Source organism: Symphalangus syndactylus, chromosome 18 (genome assembly GCF_028878055.3).
Source record: "Symphalangus syndactylus isolate Jambi chromosome 18, NHGRI_mSymSyn1-v2.1_pri, whole genome shotgun sequence".
Lineage (NCBI taxonomy): Eukaryota > Metazoa > Chordata > Mammalia > Primates > Hylobatidae > Symphalangus > Symphalangus syndactylus.
The window spans coordinates 15,561,981-15,584,120 of NC_072440.2; the positions used below are offsets into that span (position 1 = coordinate 15,561,981).

General features: G+C 52.5%; 1 protein-coding gene across 4 annotated transcripts in view; it reads right to left on the reverse strand.

The window, feature by feature from the left end:
• Positions 1–22,140, reverse strand: part of PARVB (parvin beta) — a 141,446-nt gene that overhangs the window by 23,002 nt on the left and 96,304 nt on the right. For all 4 annotated transcript variants that reach the window (XM_055254021.2, XM_063622995.1, XM_055254024.2 and 1 more), the window contains exons 5-8: positions 14,916–15,056; positions 13,532–13,647; positions 10,019–10,077; positions 6,415–6,434 (exon numbers count right to left, since the gene is read on the reverse strand). In XM_055254021.2, the coding sequence (XP_055109996.1) occupies positions 6,415–6,434; positions 10,019–10,077; positions 13,532–13,647; positions 14,916–15,056 (336 nt within the window). The remainder of the gene's footprint in view (positions 1–6,414; positions 6,435–10,018; positions 10,078–13,531; positions 13,648–14,915; positions 15,057–22,140) is intronic.

Below are 22,140 nucleotides of genomic sequence, written 5' to 3' on the forward strand. Positions count from 1 at the left end.
TCCAGGTTCCTGGAAGCAGGGCATGTTCAGAGGACCAAGCACAGCAGAGAGACCCTCTGTTACCAGCCAGGCTGGGACCCCAACCCAAGGAGCAGCCCTGGAAGCTGCAGAGCCCTGCTTGACAGGAAGAGGGTGGGGTAGGAAGCTCCTCCCGCCCGTCTAGGGGGTGGCCTAGGGGAGCCTCCTCAGGGACCGCCCTGGCCTAGAAGAGAGACAAAGAGAGCCTAGAAAAAGAAGGAATGGGTTAGGCCCAGGTAAGCCACAGGCCTAGGGAGAGAAGTCGGCCAGGCCTCCTCCCAGAGGAAGCATGCTGACCCTTCCTCCCAGGCTGGGCCCCAGGAGGCAGCTCACACCCCCCTGCCCAAGCCTTGTGGAGGTGGTGAGAAATGAAGTGGAAAGGAGAGAAGGAAAGTGTATGTGTACAAGTGTGTGCACGTGTGTGCACGTGTGAGCATTGTGTGCATGTGTGAGCATGTGCATGACTGGGAGGAGGGGAGGGAAGTTTTCTTCACGTAAAGACCGACATTGACCAAAATGCCCTGCCTCTGGACACATGCCAGCTTCCTAATGCAGCAGCTGTAAATTATTTTCATAATCATCTAAGTCAGAGTGCACTCAATAAGACAGTCTGCTAAGGGGCAAAAAAAAAAAAAAGTGAAATCTTTCCATCTTTACAAAGCAATACGCAAACTATAAATGCAGCTTAAGAAAAACCCCAGGAGCAGAAGAGTGCTTGACGTCAGCCAGGGTATATTTAGCTGGGCCACCGCTGGGCTGGCAGAGTCAAGCCACTCAAGGAGACATCGGTGCCGCAGAGGCCTCTCCGCCGGCTGCCGTGCCCCTGGACCCGGGGGACTGGCATCACGTCACACAGTCCACAAGGCAGGGAGGGGCTGGGGGCTCTGAAAATGGGCACTGGGGACCAGGCACAGGACCCAAGGGCATTTGGAAGGGACCCAGGGCCCCCAACTTCCATCCTCCAGGTTCCTGGGGGCAGAGCATGCTCAGAAGACCGAGCCCAGCGGAGGGACCCTCTGTTACCAGCAGGCTGGGGCCCCAATACAAGGAGCAGCCCTGGGAGCTGCAGAGCCCAGCTTGACAGGAAGAGGGTGGGGTAGGAAGCTCCTCCCACCTGTCTTGGGGTAACCCAGAGGCCTCCCCAGGGACCACCTTGACCTAGGGGAGAGAGAGAGACAGAGAGAGCATACTGCACCCCTGTGATGCGCTTGGCCTTGGGAACGAAAATAGATCCTATTTTGTTCTAGATGCCCCACTTCACACCCCATGAGTTTGGGCAAATCCTTCCCTCCCCAACCCCATTTCTTCCTCCGTAAAGGCGGCATTCTGACAGCCCCTGCCTTGCCCTTGGTGTGGAACTAAGGGGGGCAGTGAGTAGACGCAGGAGCATTGTCAGTCCTCAGTCCTTACAGCTCCCTCTCGTCCTGTCCCCCAGAGCCTGCGGAGGCAGAGATAAACAAGGAGGGGCCCCGCTCTTGGAAGAGGCACAGACTTGGGGGAGGGCCTGGAGAGGGAGTAAACTATGATAGTGCAACCCTGTTAGTGTCAGAAAAGAGGAATCCGGACAGGGGCCAACCGAGCTGACCATATGCCAGGGCTGCCCAAGCTCAACCTGCAGGAATGCTCAGCTTGGTCCCCATAATGTTTTGATTTGAGTCAACCGTTTTTATTTGTTTTGTTTTCTTTTGTTTTTTTTTTGGTCTTGGTTTTTTGGCTTTTTGAGACAGAGTCTCACCCTGTCACCCAGGCTGGAGTGCAGCGGCGCGATCTCGGCTCACTGCAACGTCTGCCTCCCGGGTTCAAGCAATTCTCCTGCCTCAGCCTCCTGAATAGCTGGGACTACAGGCATGCACTACCACGCTTGGCTAATTTTTGTATTTTTAGTAGAGACAGGGTTTCGCCATGTTGGTAAGGCTGGTCTTGAACTCCTGACCTCAAGTGATCCACCTGCCTCAGCCTCCCAAAGTGCTGGGACTACAGGTGTGAGCCACGGTACCCGGCCAGAGTCAACAGTTCTTAAATTGGAAAGTTTGTCCAAAAGTTCTGAACTTCTGGCTTCTCTTGAAGAACTGCAGGCTGTGGCAGCAGTGAGCCTGCACTCCCACCTGGCAGCAATAAGTTGTCCCTGGGGATGGGGGTGCGAACTCTCCAGTTTGCCCCAGACCCCACCACTCCCCACTGCCACCCAGCCCTGGGGTGAAGAGGCAGATGACATTATCATTGTATAATCTAGACACTCTCCTCTTTTATATTATCAACCTGGTCCCTGGAGGCACCTGAGTCTGGGACCCATGAACCAAGGGCTGGGGGGCCTGAGGAAGGCTTCACAAAGCAGCCCTGGGGTTCAAGCCAGGCTTGCTCGGGCAAGAGGAGGAGGAAAGGCACTCCACCGAGGGACCGGCAGGCACAAGGAGAGATGCCAGAAAGCCCAGCGCAGGTTCAAGAGCCGGGTGGCCTGTGAGAGGGGTTAACAGGGGCTGTGGCCCGCAGCATGGGAGTTATGGAGGGCACCTTCAGGAGCCACGGGTGATGGGATAGAGCCAGAGTTTTTGGAATGAGCCCTGTTGGCAGAAATGGGAGAGACATGAAGGGGAATTACTAGGAGTTATAAAGAGGGGGAAGAGGGTGAGGAAGGTATGTCCCCCCTCTTTCCCCTCATGCCTCAGGAAGGGCCTCCAGCCCAGGGCAGGCCCAGGAGGGGGAAGGGCCGCCAGTGCAGAAGCCGCACCAGCTCACCCGTTGCCATGGAGACCAGGCTGCAACCTCCCCGGATCCCCTGAGGCTTGTTTCTGTGGAGAGAAGCCTCCTCACCCACCTCGTCCAGGACAGTGACGCTGTCAGGAGGCAGCAAGGACCTGTGGAGCCACCTCCCTCACCAGAATGATGGGGAGTGGGCAGAACGGAGTCCCCATCCCTCCCTGGCTCAGGGTACTTGTGGGGAAACTGAGGCCCAGAAGACCACTCCTGGCAAAGCCCAGCACATTAGCCAAAGAGGGTCTGCCCGGCCTTCCAGAAGCTCTTAAAACATCTGCCCCCAGCTGCATGCAGACTGTGGCCAGAGCTGGCTGCCTTGGCAGGGGGTGGGGTGCACCCTGAGGAAGGGTCAGCTGCAGCCCACAGAGCACCTCTGGGTCAAGGAGCCATGTGTGAAAGGAGAAAGGCAGGGGCTATGGGCACCCCTGAAAGTTTGCTGGCACCAGTGTCTGCCAGACACGTGCAGGCTTCGTTGTATAAACACTGGCGCAGGGAAGAGGAGCCAGGCCATCCCCATGAGCTGAGTGCTGCTTGGTGTGTCACATGAGTACAGAAAGAACTAAGGCAGGGGTGGGGAGGAGAGCCAGTGGAGGCCACTTTGGGGCAGTGGAGTCAGAGAGGGCCTCCCTGATCAGTGACATTTGAACCAAGAGCTGGCAGAGCTGAAAGAGTGAGCCATGGGGTAATCTAGAGGGAGGGCATTCAGGTGAAGGTTGCTGGAGGAGAGAGCACCCTGGGGTGCTCTTGGGGGCTGAAGGAGGTGAATGGCATGGCAGGGAAGCCAAGACAAGGTGTGCTGCTGCACCCACAGGAGCGGGTGCCGAGCCAGACGCTCTGCTGTGCCTGAGGGTGCCAGTCTGGGTAACCAGGAGACTTCGGAACCTGCGTCAGCAGAAGCAGCAAGGCCGGGGGTGGAACTAATTGCCTGTCACCGACTAATAGCCTGTTTGCATTTTCTCAAGCACAGCGTATAAAGCCTACAAAGTAACACGAACAACCCCATCAGCCTCTTGTACAAATTGGTCTTGCGATTCCACAGTCCTCCCTCCCCTGGAGTGGCAGCTGGGTCCACTTTTCACACGTGACACCTGGCTCTTACCTAGGAAGCCACTGCCTTCACATCAGACCCTAAAGCTCATTCATGGGGTGGCAGGGGCTCCGGGGCCAGGCTTCTGGGCCCTTGGGCCACAGGGTGCTATACACAGCCCGAGGCCCATGTGCTCCCAACTGAACTGAACAGACTGTCCTTTCCCTAAACCTCCAACCAGGCCCGAACCAAACACAAAAGTGACAGCGCCACAAAAAAACAGAAAGACTCAAAAATGCTTGAGGGGCCCACTCTCCTCATCTTTTTTTTTTTTTTTTTTTTGAGATGGAGTCTTGCTCTGTCACTCAGGCTGGAGTGCAGTGGCGAGATCTCGGCTCACTGCAACCTCCAACTCCTGGGTTCAAGCGATTCTCCTGCCTCAGCCTCCGGAGTAGCTGGGACTACAGGTGCCCTCCACCACGCCCGGCTAATTTTTTTGTATTTTTAGTAGAGACGGGGTTTCACCATGTTAGCCAGGCTGGTCTGGATCTCCTGACCTCATGATCCATCCACCTCGGCCTCTCAAAGTGCTGAGATTAAAGGCATGAGCCACCGCGCCCGGCCCTCTCCTCATCTTTAGGCCCCTACAATTCCAAAGGGGTTCTGAGCCTCCTCCAGGAAGAAAGGATGGAAAGGAGGTGACAGAGACGGGCACTGTGCCCCCAAAACACGCCTCTACCTAGACGCAGGGTGGGGAGACGCCTCACCCCAGCCCCATGAGCCATGACCCCACTGCGGTTTCGCCTCCCTCAGCAACTATATACAGGATGTTTCTCTTTCTCTTCCTGCATTTGTTTTTTAATAATAGAGACATTTTAAAACAGCTGGAATTCTCCTTAAAAACAAACAAACAAACAAACAAAAAACAGGGAAGGCCTGTGAATGTTCCCAGCACAGCTTAAGGTCTAGTAAAGAAAGCCTAGGGGACACACACTGGCTGCATCTTCTCAATTCGAGCCCCGCAGGATCTGAGCCACTTCCCCTCTCCACAGGCATGATGGTTAATACTGTGTCAGCTTGACTGGATTGAAGGGTGCAAGGTGTGGGCCTGGGTGTGTCTGTGAGAGTGTTGCCAAAGGAGATTAACATTTGAGTCTGTGGATTGGGGAAGGCAGACCACCCTTAATCTAGGTGGGCACCATCTAATCAGCTGCCAGCACAGCCAGAATAAAAAGCAGGCAGAAGAACGTGAAAAGACTACACTGGCTTAGTCTCCCAGACTCCATCTTTCTCCCATGCTGGATGCTTCCTACCTTCCAACATCAAACTCCAGGTTCTTCAGCTCTGGGACTCAGACTGGCTTACCTGCTCCTCAGCTCGCAGAAGGCCTATTGTGGGACCTTGTGATCGTGTGAGTTAATACTCTTAGTAAACTCCCCTTTGTGTATATATATATATATATCCCATTAGTTCTGTCTCTCTAGAGAACTCTAATACAATAAGTAAGCAGCAATGGCATCCTAGCTGTTCCCCATAATAACTTTGAGGTTACAGAGCCCCATGGCCAAGCTGGCCCAGCCCTCGTATAGGACTCAGGGGGTGGCACCCCCAGTGGGCCCCAAAAAGACAGACATCAGCTCTGGGCTGGCAGGCTGGAGAGGCAGGTGGGAAACTTCTATTTGGTTTCCATTTTTCCTTTTAAGAGCTGTTCTCCCCTTCCTGCTCACTGGAGAACAGGGTATTTGGGCGTCAAGGGGTTTCTCTTTCGAAATGCTTCCCAAAGCACTGAGGCTGGCCAGGCCAAGAGCCGGGGTATCCTGGTACTGAGGGTTGAAACGTTGCCATCCCTCACTGAGATGAAGATGAGGTCTCAGGCTTTAATGGGGGGAAGAGGGAGTGATTGCCTCTCTCTCTTTGGAAACAGCCACTGAAAACCAACACTAATAAAACCACCCCACATAGAGGGCTGTCCCCCGGCCAAGCAGGGCACTCACCTGTGATCTCACCCAATACTCACAGCAGCCCCTGCCTGGGGAGAGCCTTTTACACTCCCATTTCACAGATGAGGAGCAGAGAGAGGAAGGGGCAGGCCACAGGCCACCAGCCAGGACTGAGCCCTGGCTGCCTGACTTTAAGGAAGTCTGCTAAACCAGTGGTTTCCAGGAGGAAATAATACACATGGAAGGACATCCACAGAGCTGAGCCATTCTCTTCCAGCCAGCTAACGACGCTCCATGTGCCGGCCGCCTCTCCTCCCTCCCTTTTACCCTCAACCACTCTTGCTCCAGCCCCTGACAGTTCCAGCCAGTATTACATTCCAGGCCCCTCCCGCTCCCCTAGCTGGTCACCCAGCCCTCCACCCCACTCCTAGCACAACCCAGCCCTCCACCCCACTCCTCCTAGCACAACCCAGCCACTCTCAGCTCTGAGACACAAGCCCCTTATACGGAAAGGTGGGGGTGGGCTGTGCACTTTCTCTAGGATTCCAGAACTATGGGGGCAGTGAGACCCATCTAGTTTCCCACTCCCCCCAAATGACTGTGTACACTCTCTGGGAGCTTCCTGGGGCAGCCCTAACACGCCTCCGTCTCCCCACTTTCCCCGGGGTTACTTACCAAACCGGCCCGTCATCATCCTGCAAACAAGAACACAGAGAGAGCCATGAGATGGGTCACTCAGAACACGGTTTCACAAGCAGCACAAGGGAGGATGACGGACAGAGCCAGCCAGAAAGCTGGGCCCTCGCTGCCCAGGTAAAGGCCTACTGATAAGAATGCAAGTTATATGGTGCTACGTTCCAGCCCTCTCTAATTATAAACGAGAGGTGCTTGTGTGGATTATTAATGTTTGCACAAGGTCAACAGCAAATCACCATCTCTATTTGCACATTAACCACCCCATTAATGTTGTTTGGAGGGGAGGTACTTAAATCAGAAGAGTGGTTAATATGAAGATTTCAGCAGACAACAGGTCTTCCAGCAGCCGTGGAATGCTCAAAACACAGGCTGGGCTAGGCACAGGGGCTCACGCCTGTAATCCCAGCACTCTGGGGGGCAGAATCGGGTCCATCACTTGAGGTCAGGAGTTCGAGACCAGCCTGGCCAGAATGGCGAAACCCCATCTCTGCTAAAAATGCAAAAATTAGCCAGGCATGGTGGCAGGCACCTGTAATCCCAGCTACTTGGGAGGCTGAGTCAGGAGAATCACTTGAACCCAGGAGGTGGAGGTTGCAGTGAGCAGAGATTGCACCACTGCACTCCAGCCTGGGCAACAAGAGGGAAACTCTGTCTCAAAAAACAAACAAACAAACAAAACAACAAAAAAATGCAAGGCTGGAGACCAGCCTGGCCAAAGTGGCAAAACCTCCTCTAAGAAAAATACAAAGAAATTAGCTGGGTGTCATGGCGCGTGCAGTAGTCCCAGCTACTTGGGTGCTGAGGTGGGAGGATCGCCAGAGCCCGGGAGGTCAAGGCTGCACTGAGCTGGGATTGCACCACTGTACTCCAGCCTGGGCAACAGAGCAAGACCCTGTCTCAAATAAATAAACAAACAAACAAACACACAAGGTTGCAGGTTACTCATGTTTGCAGGACACAATGTACTTGCAGGACTCGTGGAACTAAGGGATCCTGGGCAATCATGAGGCCAGGCCCTGATCTCAGGCAGGCGGCAGCGGAAGCAATGGGGGAGACGGGAGTGGTGAGCAGCTTCTCCTCAAAGATTCCCAGTGAGGGAGTGCAGAGATCCTTTCCATGCACTGCCTTCCTGAGAGGCAACGAAGTCTTTACTTTGTCCCCAAATCCCTCTAGGCTCAAGTCCTTTGGCTCCATCTTATTTAACAAGCACTTACTTGAACACCTACTATGTGCAGGCTGTGCAGATACAGAAATTAATATCCCCTGGAGATAAACACTATGTGGCCCTGCCCTCAGGATGCCTGGGAGTGAGAGACCTCGTAAGCCAATATTTCAATGTTGGCCACATGTGTCCAGAGGCTATGGGAACTAACAGGAAGCCAAGCACTCCTGCTTGGCAGACAGGAGGGCTTCCTGGAAGGGGTGACCTCATAGCCACCTCTTGAAAGAGAAAGGGGAACATTGAGACTGGACAGGAGGTGGCAATGCTGTCTTAGGAAACCGAATGTGCATCTTTGGGCCGCTGGTTTTCAGCAGACATCCGATGATTCAAATGTTCCGTCAGAGCATCTGCAGCCACAGGGAGGGGAAGGAACAGGAGACAAGGATGGGGTGACCAGCCCTGAGGAGAACCTACCTGGGGCATCATCCTGGAGAGGTGACCCAGACTGTCCTCTACCCTGGCCCTGGCTGGCAGAGGGACGCTGACTCAGGCTAGGAAATCCCAAGTCCCTTCCTCACTGCTCAGAGCCGTCTGGTATCTGACTGAGGTGGCTTTCACTGAAATCTCCCCTGCCCTGACTTTGGGGTGCTCCCCTCCTCCTGGAAGTTCCCTTAGGGCCCTGAGGCACTTCCCACAAGCCCCTGTGTTAGACTGTACATGTCTGTGGATGTATCCTTTCTCATCAGCAGGATGGGTCACCCTGGAGGAGAGGAACTGCACTCAGCCCACCTCTCAGTGTCTCTGTTGATCCAGCAGGGAGGCTGGCATGCAGCAGGTCCTTGGGGCCACTTACTGCTGGTGAATAGCTGAGGCCATTCTCCCACCCACTTGCTCATTCTGTCTCTGGACCATTCTAGTTTTATGGCAGGGGGCCCAGCTCCTCCTTGCTGTCCTCATATGGGACCCCCTCACCTAGAGGGGAACTCCTATCACAGCATGCCCACCACCCAACAATGTGTACAGGCCATTCCTGCACAAGGAGGCAGAGTCTGTTGCCTGCACCTTGATCCAGGATGACCTGTGACTCACTTTGACTCACAGAATTGAGGACACAGGTATGGATGTCCAAGACAATGCCTCAAGGGGACTGCAGCTACATTCTCACTCTCTCAGGACCCTGAGGGCACCCTGGGAAGATGCTCAGCACTGTGAGGAGGAAAGAGACCCAGGGGAGGCCAACACCAACCACCAGAGGTAGGGGGAACCCATCTCAGCCTCCCCAGCCTCCATCCAGCCTTCAGGTGTCTGCATCATATGAGCAACCCCAGGCAAGACTAGCTGAACAACCGCCCAGCTGAACCCAGCCTAAATTGCTGACCCACAGAATTGTGAGCAGCAAATGAAACAGATGTTGTTTTAAGCCACTCGGCTTTGGGGGTGATTTGTTACACAACAACAAAGAACTAAGACACCAGCCCAATCCCAGTTCCTCACGAGCAGCCCTTCTCCTACTGCTGAATAGGCAGAGCTGCTGCCAAAGGCCCACTGTGCTGGGCACAGAACCACGTTCTCATCCTCCCCTTTTCCAGGTCTCCCTGTTCCCTTTGCGGGCCTGGGGCAGACTGGAAGGCCTCTTCATAGGCCTCTGCACATGCATCAGCCTGCACTCCACTGTCCCATCATCTTCCCTGACAGCTTGCAAGCCACGAGTGGTTTCCTGTGTCAGCTCCAATTTTTGAAATCCCATCCATGAATTCACAACACAGTAATTAATCACTCTGTGAACTTAGCTGATGGATTAGCTGAGACAATCAATTTTTAAATGTTCTGTTTCATCTGAAACAGGTTTAGTCAAGAGGCACAAATGCAGTGAATTCTAAAGATTCTTAGCAGGTTATCACAAGGAGTCCTTAAAACCACACACCACAGATACTGTTTGATTTGCTATTTTCAATAGATTTGAAGCCTTTTAGACTTCTGAACACCTGCCCTCTGGCTTTCTCTAGGAGATAACAGATGGCTTAGTAGTGTCTGTCAAAGGAAAGTTCTGGCTTAAAGATGTAGCTCCCGCCTCTGACGGGGCTAATGTAGATGGATAAATGAACTGAGACAATGGGTCTCTCTATCCATCCTGAACTCTCTCTGCCTGCCCCACCTTGCAATGTTCTTAAAGCTCACCTTTTAAGATAAGGAATGAAGAAATTCAAAGTCTGTGGAAGGTAACTCAGTTCTAATGTTAAAAACTCTGAAGAAAGTGTGCAGAGGGAGGAGAGCTGGGGTGGGAACCAGCATGAGAATCACGTGCTACAGAGAAGGGGCATGGAGCAGGAGCACGCCTGCATCCCTGGCTGAAGTGGCAGCCTGGGGCCTCACTCACTCGGGGCAGCAGGGCCTGGAAGGGCAAGGCAGGGGTCCACCTACTCTGTGGTTGTGGTCAGCTCCTCCGAGATGTGGCTGGAATGCAGCAGGCCTTCCCGTTTCTGAAAACCCCAAAATAAACATACAAAATCAGGCAGTGGAGAGATGAGGAAGGATGCACTGACAGGGCAGACGAAGCTGCGGGGCCGGAGATCATCTTAGAAAAGAGCAACAGGAGAAGGAGGGGTGGTGTTGAACACGCATGCCAGGCCTGGGTAAGTACACAGCAGGGGACTCTGGGCAGGGTGCCTTTCAGCAACCACAACCTGTCCCTATCCTCCTCCCCACCCTCTAGTCTCCACGTGGCCTTGAGATTTGGCATTTGTGTGGGTCTCAGGAGAAACACCCCAGGTCAGGATTCCCCAAAGGGATCCTCTATGCTTTGCAGCCAGGAGAGGTGAGGCATGCAATTGGAAGGAACATAAATAACAGGGAACATCCCCTGCAATCATGTGTGTGCACAGGACTGAAGAGGGTCCCCCAAAGTTCATATCTACCACAAACTTCAGAACACGCTCTCATTTGGAAATAAGGGTCTTTGCAGATACTACCTCAGATGAGGTCATCATTGGATTATGGTGAGCCCCACCTTAATCCAATATGGCTCACGTCCTTATTAGAAGAGGAAACAGACACAGAAACAGACAGAGGGAGGAGGCCATGTGACAACAGAGGCAGAGACTAGAGAGATGTGGCCACAAGCCAAGAACACCAAGGACTGACAGCCACCACCAGAAGCTGGAGGAGGCAGGAAGACCCCTCTCCTAGAGGAGGAGACATGAGGGAGGTCATCCTACCCTGACAACGTCTTGATTTCAGACTTCTGGCCTCCATAATTGCGAGAGAATACATGTCTGCTGTTTTAAGCCACCTGGTTTGTGGTACTTTGTTATGGCTGCCCTGGGAAACTGACACAGTATATGTCACACTTCTCCCAGAGCGTGGCAGGTATAAAAAAGCAATGATGGCTGGGCACAGTGGCTCACGGCTGTAATCCCAGCACTTTGGGAGGCCAAGGCAGGCAGATCACAAGGTCAAGAGATCGAGACCATCCTGGCCAACATGGTGAAACCCTGTCTCTACTAAAAATACAAAAAATTGCTGGGCATGGTGGCACGTGCCTGTAATCCCAGCTACTTGGGAGGCTGAGGCAGGAGAATCGCTTGAACCCAGGAAGCAGAGGTTGCAGTGAGCCGAGATTGTGCCACTGCACTCCAGCCTGGTGACAGAGCGAGACTCCGTCTCAAAAAAAAAAAAAAAAAAAGAAGTAATGATGGTGGTGAGGGGGGCATGGCAGTGGTGATGGCAGGGGTGGCAGCCCACCTGTCATGGGAGCTCCAGATGGAACCTGGATGGCTGATCCAACCACCACTGAACCCCTCAAGGGACTGGGAACTGACTTCCCACTGGGCCAGCCCACAGTGCACACCACCAAGATCTGGGCTTCCATCCCTTTCCTGAGCTTGACCTCCAGGGAATATTCAGGGCTGGTGCTTGTTATTGAACAACAGTGTCGATGACGCTTATCCTGATTCTCAGGAATGCCTGCCAAGGAAGGTCCAGAGACATCGTGTTCACCTAGTTCCGGACCAAACATGCCTGAGGCACCCACCAGGTGCTGGGCCCAGGTCTAGGATTGGAGACATGAAGTTGGATGTTTTATAGGTTTGTAGTAAAGTCTTGGTTTTATGGGGGAAAGCACTGCAGCTCAGCAAAAGCAAGTGATCAGTCCAAAGCTACGTGGCCAGGCAGTAAATACGGCCCTTTCCTTCCTTCCACCCTTGAAATACCACATCCCTTACACCAACCACTCCATCTGGGGTTAGATAAGGGGTCCCCCGAGCAAGCTCAGAGGCCAGGGGGCTGCAGAGAAGACAGAAGGCGGCTCTGAGGTCTGGGGAGTAATGGCGCCCAGTTCACAGGGCCCCCTGCTCCCATTTCATTCTGCTTTGGTCGTGGTCCAAACAACACTTCTCTAACCCGTTATGGCAGGAAGCACCAGCAAGTGCTTGCCTGGTTCAAACTTTCTGCAAACCCCAAAGATTATCTTGGACCCAAGTGCAAGCCTGAAAGGAAATACTCCAGTTTCTGAGCCTGCACAGGGCTCCTGGGGCCCCGAGCTGACGTAGGTAGGCTTGGGAACCACATTCCCATGTGTCCTAGGGAAGCCTTTTCAGGCCAGCTGCCTGTGAACCAGTGGCCAAGACAAGGGGCCATAGGAATGGGCCCCCAGGTCCCGAGTCACCACCGCCAGCCACAAACATCCTCCTTAGGAAGGAAACATGGAGACATGGCAGGTGGCCCTCGCCTGATGCCAGAGAGGAGCATTCTGGTGCAGTCAAGACTGAGCTCCCAGGGTAACAGAGGGGCCAGAATGGGTTCGGAAAACACAGTGGCAGCCAGGTCCTCCCCGACCACAGAGACCACGGGACTGAGAAGTTTAAAAACCAGAGGAAAGTGGAGCCGGATGTCTCGAGTAAAATAAACATGGAGGCATCCAAGGTTCCGAGCGTGACCTCAACTCTGGCCACAGTGGTCGCCCCCGCAGACCCCAGGCGTGTGTTCCTCCTTTAGTGGCTCGGCAGCCTATGCTGAGCGCTTAGAGATTAGTAGGCACTCAGTGAACATTTACTGAGGGAAATTGCCACACGAACCCTAGGCAGCGACTGTCCACTTAAATGTAAGGGAAACAAGGCCAGGCACGGCAGCTCCCACCTATAATCACAGCATTTTGGGAGGCTGAGATGGGAGGATGGCTTGAGCCCAGGACTTCAAGACCAGCCTGGGCAACATAGCGAGACCTTGTCTCTACAAAAATTTAAAATTAGCCAGGCATGGTGGCATGTGACTGTAGTCCTAGCTACCTGGGAGGCTGAGGCAGGAGGACCACTTGAGCCCAAGAGGTTGAGGCTGCAGTGAGCCATGACTGCACCATGGTACTCCAGCCTGGGCAACAGAGTTAAACCCTTTCTCAAAACATAAAATAAAAAATAAATGTAAGGAAAACAGCAAGAGAAAGGTAACTCTACTTCACCCTCTGTTAGAAGGACCTGGGTTCTGGTTCCATTTCTCCAAGTGAATCAAGAGAAACGAACCCAAAAAAAGAGATGATGGGGCATGATGAATAATCCCCGACGAATGCAAAGTGGCTTTAATTTGGGTGTCTGTTTCATCCCGCGGGGCCAACCTCCTCCAATGAGTAATAAGCACATTCAAGGGGATTGAATTCCAACCAGTTGGCTTTGGAGAGAAATGAATGTTCTTTTCAAAAATGTGGAAAATTAAACCTCAACACCCTCATGCCTCTGCCTCTGCCTCTCATCAAATCAATGCCATTGTTCCCGTTCCAATCATTTATCTCAGAGCCAGGGTGAGACACACATTTTATCAAAAGGGAAAAATAGAAGGTAGCCTCCTGGGGGGGAAAAAAGGAGGGGGAGGGCAGGAAAACTGCAGGAGGAAGATGTTGCCTCTCTGGCGGAGTTACGGGCAGGCCGATCACTTGGTTATACTCACCCGCACAACCACCACCTGCACCGTTACATGCTCAGGAAGGCGGATGGGGGCCCTGAAGTGCATGGCCAGAGAGACCAGCAGGTGGAGGATGGCCACCAGGTTCTTCCCGTGAATTGCTGCAGGAGGGAGGAGGAAGGGAGACGCTTTAGATCAGGTTACACAGGAACCTGAGCCCACGTGCAGAAGGCAACAGAGACACAGCATCTAAATGAGACCCCAACGAGGCAAGGATGGAGCGAAGTGTGGACAAATCAAGAGAGCTGATGAGCAACCTGGTGAATTCACTTCTAGTTTCAATGTCTCCTTTCCTGTTGGCCTAAGGTGACTTGTGCAACCACTTTTAGAAGCACAATGTTTTTAAAAGCAATAAATTGGGCAGTGATGAGGGGAAGGAACAGGACAGCAAAATTAGCACAGAAGGGAAAAGATCAGGGAAAGCAGGTCACGGCCACTTACCCATCACAAGGATGTGTGTTATTATCTCCGGCACTAAAAAAGGGCTCCCTCTCCGCAAGGAACCATCCCAACAAGGGTAGGCTGCCAAGAGCAGAGGCCACTCTGGGGACATTAGATATTAGCCCCTGCCTCGCCTGAGTCTGTCCTCTCTCTTCCTCAGCATGCGGACTCAGGTTTGGTCATCACCACCACTTCTCCTGCAGGGTTTTACAGTTTACAAGGCACTCGATTCCCCACCCACAGACCCAGCAACCCACGAGACAGCCTGGGTCTGCCTAAAGTCTTGATACCAAGAAACCAGGTGCAAGGCCAGTCTCCAGGGTCTCCTGCCTACCGCTGAAAGCCCAGCTCACCAAAGCACGGAGACCTCTGGCTCAGCACAGAGAGCTCTGAAGCCACACCCTGACGGCCCTGCTTCAAGGGGAAGGAGGTGGGGAAGGAGTGGGCAGGACCAAGGAGAACTTTCCAGCTTCTCCTGGTTTAGTCTTTCACCTGCCGGGTTCACGTCTTGGCTGAAAATACCATGATGTCACATCTCATAATGCCAGGGTCACAGGCAAACAGCCCACTAGGTGTTGCTGCCACCAGTATTTGGGGTTGAGTCCCAACAAGAATCCCCCAAGGCTGCTTCTCTCTCTCTCAAAGTCCCTCTGACCCACCCATCCATAAACATTGCCTCTCTCCTCTGCAGCACGAGGAGGACAGAGAATCATGGCCTGACCAGGTCCCTTTTCTAGGATCTCCCTAACCCTTCTCCTGTTCTTCTCCCCTGCAATGTTCTATCTCTTACAGAGCAGGGAGATGAACCCAATTTTAAGATGCAAGGCCAGATGGGATGATGATGAATGTGGATGACAAATGTGGATGACGAATGTCGAGAGGACGGGCTCCCTCCAGACACTCCCTCCCCCTGCGGCGTGGAACTCACAGTCCACGCTCCACCGGAGCACCCAGCCGCGGGGCCGCAGCAGGTCATGTACTGCTTCCAGCACCGTCTGCAGCTTCTGTTTCTGCCCTATTTCGGACTGTGTCACCTCAGCCACATTCAGCTTGCATCCTGCCAGTTTTTCTGCAATGAGAAGCACAAGAGAAGAGGGTCAGAAAAAGCTGGAAGGGCCAGGTGCGGTGGCTCATGCCTGTAATCCCAGCACTTTGAGAGGCCGAGGTGGGTGAATCACTTCAGGCCAGGAGTTCGAGACCAGCCTGGCCAATATGGTGAAATCCCGTCTCTACTAAAAATATAAAAATTAGCCAGGCGTGGTGGCGCACACATGTAATCCCAGCTACTGGAGAGGCTGAGGCAGGAGAAGTACTTGAACCCGGGAGGTGGAGGTTGCAGTAAGCCAAGATCACACCACTGCACCCAAGCCTGGGCAACCTGAGTGAGACCCTGCCTCAGAAAGAGAGAGAGAGAGAGAGAGAAAGGAAAGAAGGAAGGAAGGAGAGAGAGAGAAAGAGAGACAGAAAGGAAGGAGAGAGAGAGAAGAAAGAAAGAAAGAGAGAGAGAGAAGGAGGGAGGGAGGGAGGGAGGGAGGAAGGAAGGAAGGAAGGAAGGAAGGAAGGAAGGAAGGGAGGGAGGGAGGGAGGGAGGGAGGGAGGGAGGGGAGAGAGATACACTGGAGGAACTCAGAACCACCAAGACCCCAGCCTCAAGGAGGTCCCCGAAGCGGGGCAGGTTACCACGTGGCCATGGGGGCATCTTGAGATGTTGAACCATGAACTCTGAGCTTCCAGGTCACTAATCTTCCTTAGAGAATGACGCCAGATTGAAAAGGGAAGAATAGTTAAGGATAAAACTGTGGGTGTTACACTCGGGAACATTCTATGCATACAAAATGGAAAAAAAACATAATTCAAGATGTAGTTGAGAGGCAAGGAGGTTACCTGGGAAGAATGAGAGTGGGAGTCAGGAGGTGAGAAGACTGTCCCTGTGGGTCCCAAAAGGGAGAGGACTGATAACGATAATTTTAAAAAAGGTCTTAGAAGCTTCCTCTGCCTCCCCACACACCTGAGGCTCCCATTCTTGTTTCTCTAACATTCTGACACCGCAATAGGAAGTTAGATTAGATATTCACAGAACTGGCGATGATTTTATTACCAAGAATGAACAGGAAACAATCTGGAGGAGCGCGGACAAGAACTGTCACATTTCGTCAAGATTCAATTACTGAGACTGAGCTCCAGCCGAGCCTGCACCTCCTTTAATTTCCCTTTTGTTAGCAGTAGGTACTGGCAGGTGCCGGCCACCAGTGCCCCACCCCACGCCCGCTGCAGGGCCACACGGCAGGAAGGACCCCCAGTTTCCCTGCTAGTCTTCGATTCTAAGACTCCAGTGTTTACTGATAGATCCCCTCTGCAAAACAACAAGAGCGACGTCACAGAGCATCATGAGATGGTTCACTGGGAGGGTGACTGCAAGCACTCAGCACAGAGCCTTCAATATACAGCTGCTGTCGGTGACGCCAGCATTGACATGCGATCATGGAAGCAATCAAGTCCAGGCCAGTCACAAATGAGGTTTCTGTTTTGCAAGTGGTTCCCAGCACAAAGTTCTGTTTAAAGCATTTTAGCTGGAGGCCCCCATGTCTTCAGTGTTCTCTCCCCAGCAGCCTCCCCTCCCTCAGTTAGAAAACAAACAGCTTTGGCATCCCTTTCAGGATAATAAAATTCTAGAGCAAGGCCTGCTGGGCTCGGAATACCCCTTCAGTCATTCGTTTGTTGGCTCACAGATAGGGACTGAAAACCTACTATGGGACAGGCACTGTCCTAGGTGCTGGATATGGCACAGATAACAGAGGTCCCTAGTGGGGAGATAAACACCCGTAAAAAACATCAGATTGGGTGGCAGTGACTGCAAGAGAAGAAACAAAGCAGCCCAACAAAACACATCCTGCAGGGGAGTGGAAACGATTCCCGCTTATTCATCTGATTTCCCTCCATCTGGATCTAACAGCTCCTCGCTGAGTCATCCACAGCTGTCTGTCTGAATTTGCGCCCTGGAAGTAGAGAGCAAGTAGGTCCCACAGGTGTTCAACAACCATGGAAAGGGCAGAGCAGGGCAGCTTGGAGAAGGAAGGAGAGAGATAGGACCATACAGAACTGGGTGGTCTGAGAGCCTCGCCCACCAGGGAGATGGGAAGCCTGACGCGCCCTCTTTGCACCTGCCACTATCCAGCCCTGCAGACTGAACATGGCCACGTCACCCAGTGTGGAGGAAGAGGAGTCGGTAGAGGAGCCGGGGACACTGGATTCGTTTGCCCGGGCTGCTGCAACAAAACATGCCACTCACCGTGCAGCTTAAACAATGGAGATTTATGTCACAGCTCTGGAGGCCAGCAGTCCAAGATCAAGGCACCGGCAGGGTAGATCCTTCTGAGGCCCCTCTCCTGGCTTGTAGACGGCTGCCCTCTCCTTCCTGTGTCCTTACTCGGTCTCCCTCTGTGCATGTCTGTGTCCTAATCTCCTCTTTTTATAGGAACCCTAGACATATTGAATTAGGGCCCACCCACTCGTATGGCCTCATTTTACCTTCATTGCCTCTTTAAATTTTTTTATTTTTTTGAGATGGAGTTTCACTCTCGTCACCCAGGCTGGAGTGCAATGGCACCATCTCAGCTCACTGCAACCTTCGCCTCCCAGGTTCAAGCGATTCTCCTGCCTCAGCCTCCCGAGTAGCTGGGATTACAGGCGTGTGCCACCACGCCCAGGTAATTTTTGTATTTTTAGTATAGGTGGGGTTTCACCATGTTGATCAGGCTGGTCTTGAATTCCTGATCTCAAGTGATCCGCCCACCTCAGCCTCCCAAAGTGCTGGGATTACAGGTGTGAGCCACCGCACCCAGCCTATTACCTCTATAAATACAGTCACATTCCGAGGTTCAACCTTCAGGGCTGGCTGGTAGCAGGGACAGTGGGGACCTGCCAGGCTACCCATCTCTCCCAGTGGGCGAGGCTCTCATACCTTGCAATGTGCCTGTATTTAAAGAGGCAATTAAGGTAAAATGAGGTCACATCGGTGGGCCCTGCATGTAGGACTTGAAAATATGAATTTGGTGGTGGAAACAGCAGGCAACAGAGACCAAAGAGACTGGCCATGCCAGTGTGCTGCCTTAGGCTGGGTCTTGGGTGACTCCTGTGCAACAGAGAATACGGCACATGATCACCTGCACCATCAGACATCACTGTGCCCACTGACGGGGGCCGCAGGAGCAACTTAGGGCTCTGTCTTGGCCACAGGACCCCTATCTTCCTAGCGCAGAAAGAGAGAAAGCTGGTGAGGATTCTCCCATGTAGCAGGTGACCCTGAGTGATGGCCACATGTGGGGTTGAGTACACATGCGATGAAGAACTTCACCTTCACAAGGAGAGGGTGTGCCCATGAGTGAGCAGCAGGACAACAGCCAGGAGCTCCTGCAGCCCGGGCACCTCACTCTGACCATATGCAGTCTACCTTGAGGGCTGCACCCCCAGAAACCTGGCATGTGGCACAGAACCCGGCAGCTGCTTCCAGAATCTTCTCTCAAGAAGAGGGATTCGGCTGGGTGTAGTGGCTCATCCCTGTGATCCCTGCACTTTGGGAGGCCAAGGTGGGAGGATCGTTTGAGCCCAGTTCAAGACTAGCCTGGGCAACATGGCAAAACACTAGTGCTACAGAAAATACAAAAATTATCTGGGCATGGTGGTATGCATCTGTGATCCCAGCTTCCCAGGGAAGCTGAGGTGGGAAGATCATCCAAGGCCGAGGGGTCAAGGCTGCAGTGAGCTGTGATCACGCCAGTGCACTCCAGCCTGGGCAACAAAGTGAGACACTATCTCAAGAGAAAAAAAAAGAAGAGGGACTCCTCTGGGGTCCTGCTGGTTCACTCCGGGCAATTTCCACATGGCCAAACCAGAAGTCTGTTCTCTTTCCTCCTCTCACCTCCTAGAAGCACCTCCTTTACCCTTCCTGAATGCAACACTCCTCTGGCTCCCCCTCCCTTGTGACTGACCTTTGCCAGAACTTCCACTTTCTGACCACTAATGGCTGACAGCCCAGGCCCAGGCCTCAGACCTCTTCTCTACTATAGATGCACAGAAGTTGGCTTTGACCTTGGTATTCAGCTAAAATCTCCTATTTGGTTTGGGCTTCTGCCTTTGGAAAGCCAAAGAGCCGAATGCCTACATCGGTGTCATTCCTGGCATGCTGGAGCTCAAGGATCAGGTGATCACATCAGTAACATTGCATCAAGAGAATATCACATCAACAGTATATTATGTCTTTTCAGTGTAACAACATTCACAAAACCAGGTGAGACATTCTGATGCTCTGTTACTATCTGAATATCCTGGTCCATTGTTCTTTTCTTCAGTAAAAAAAAAAAAAGTCGTATTAATATGTCAAACCACTTGACACTCAAGAGATTTTAGAATTGCCTTCTCAAGTGCTTATGCGATTATTCAAAAAAGATGGAACAGCAGCTACTCCACAAAAAAAAGGCTGCTTGAGCCAAAGGAAGCCTCATGTTATACTTTATAGATAACACAACTGATATAGCAGGACTCATGGACAATCACAGCAACTCCGGAGTAAGTGCTACATTTGCTAGCGCTAACTGAAGAGGGAACCAAAAAGATGTGCCTTGAGAGGGGAGGATGCGGCTTTAAAGATGCCCCTGTAATTCTACTCCATAGAAGGCACTGGCATGGTTTACAGACAACCACGGCTGAGATGCACATGCAAATTCAGAGCCTGTCCTGAGATTCTGAGGGCCAGCTCCACAGCCAGGCTGCCAGATACAAGGCTTGCAGACATACTGTTTCAAGTCATTGGGTGGAAGAAGCCACAGGTGCAGGCAAAAGAATCAGAAATAAAAAATGAAAGTGAACAAAACACTCAAGTTTGCTTCTGAAAATATTAGAAAATATCTGCTTCAGGCAGAGAGCAAAGTACCAACTGGGGGGACTGCTTCAACAGAGGGCCGTCACCAGCAACAGCCAAATCTTCACATCCAAAATCAAAGAGGAGGTAAGTCTCTACCAGAACCAGCCACTCAGAGAGAGAAAAACTGACAGCCCAGGGGCAGCTTCACATGAGGAGTATCCCTTCAGACAGCATCAGCCAAAGGTCCATGTGCTCTTCCAGCCTTCTGAGTTGAAAGTGAGCATCTAGCATCAAAAATGTCTGGTTTGAAGACTTCAAGAGAGACTGGTACCCAACAGTGCTGGGTGTGACTGTACTTATACTGCAATGCAAAACATCAAAACTTTGGCCACTAACGTTTTTAATAATAAAATTGTGATAATTATGACATAATCTTGATGAACATTTCAGACTTATTCTTGTACCATGGGAGATCATTCTAAGATGGGGATTCTCACCTTAGCCAAATATAGATGTTAATCCTTGGCCATTCAGCATTCAGCCAAATAAAATTTGGAACACCCTCTTTGGGTGAAGCCGTGCAGTCCCATGGTGCTAAACATCAGCTCAGTGCTGCTGGGTTCACATGTACACTGCAGCCTGGATTCCAGGCTCACCCACTCAGCATCACCTCCAAGAGGGCAGGTATCTCTGCCCCAGCATGTGCAACACAGACCCCCGCCTTCCCCGCTTCTCACCCTACTCCCAAGGGCTTCCCATTTACCAGTTGCTCAAGCCACAAACCTGGCCATCAGTCTTGATTCCTCTGACAGTTTAACGGCACAGTACCTCCCCATGTCTGCCCTTCCACTCTGCGGGCTGAGCTACTTTATCAGATGCCTGGGCCATGGCAATGGTGTCCTGACTGATCTCTCAGTTCCAACTCCTGACTCTCCTCCCCATCCATCCTGCACCCAGAAGCCTAAGTGACCTTTTAAACTCTAACCCAATCCATGTCACAACCCTACTCAAAACCTCCAATGGCTTCCTGTCACTTGGAATAAAGACTGTTGTCTAGCAGGGCTGAATGAGATCTGGCCCCAGCCTCATCTCTTGGCTCTCTCCCTCCCTCTCTGCCACCTCGGACCCGCCTCCGCCTCTTTTCACTGCTCCTCCTACACAACAGGCTCCTTCTTGCTTTAGAGCCTCAGCCCAGAACGCCCTTCCCAAGCTCACTGTGCAGACGTGTGCTCAGATGTCTCCTCCCCAGAGGAGCTGCCCTGGATTGCCTGCCCCAACCCCCACCCACCACTCTACCCCATAACCTTCTGTTACTTTCTTCCTAGCACTTGCCACTCCTTTAAAACATCATCTATGTTTCAGGTTGAACCGCTTTACCCCATAATACTTCTCTTTCTTCACTCTGCTAGAATGTGTGCTGGGGGAGTGGGCCGGGGCGGGGTGGGGGGCTCATCTCTCTTGTTTCCTACTGCGTCTCTGGAGCCAAGAGCCACCGACACATGTAAGCCGATGAACATTCATTCATCAGATGAATGAATGGATGTGTGACCAAAACAAACACAGACATGTTTCCCTCCAAATACACTTTCTGAGGGCCAGCTGAATAAGGACAAACAATGTGGTCCAAGCATCACTGTGTCCTTCAGAGTGAGTTATGGGACATGGCCTCCCCAGCGCCTCATTCCCCCACCCTCACCACCACCTGTCACAAGCCTAGGAGGTTTCCCTCCAAGAGCTGGTCTGTAAGAGCCATTTGTGCAGAGTGTGCTAACTCTGTCCAGAGGCAGCTACAGATGCTGCACCCCTATGTTTCCAGGGCCAAGTTTCTCTGGCAGGGGCTCCCCTAGTCTCTCTCTCTCTCTTGAACAGCACCCACTCACTCACTTGAACAGCACCCACTCACTTGAAATGATCCCCTACCCACTCACGTCCTTGTGGCAGCCCCCCCCGCCCCAGTCCACGTATCCCCTGCAGCAGATACTCCTCTGTCACAACAGTGGAGAAAAACATGATCCCACCCCAGTCACCAGCCCTGCCCTGAAGGAGTGACCCTCCAGGACGGCCCATGGGGAGACCCTTCCACCAGGATGGGGCTTGTCTGTGCAGTCCATCAAAGCAGGGAGGTTGAGCAGAAAAGAAACCCCAGACAGAGGATCTGCTGACCCCACCAATGCTGGGGATGACATGAGTGGAATCTCATGCTGACCTTTAAGAGGTATGCTACCCCACATACAAGGGGACGCTGAGTTCTTGAGGCCACTGTCACATGCATTTGTGGACCCTGAAAACATAT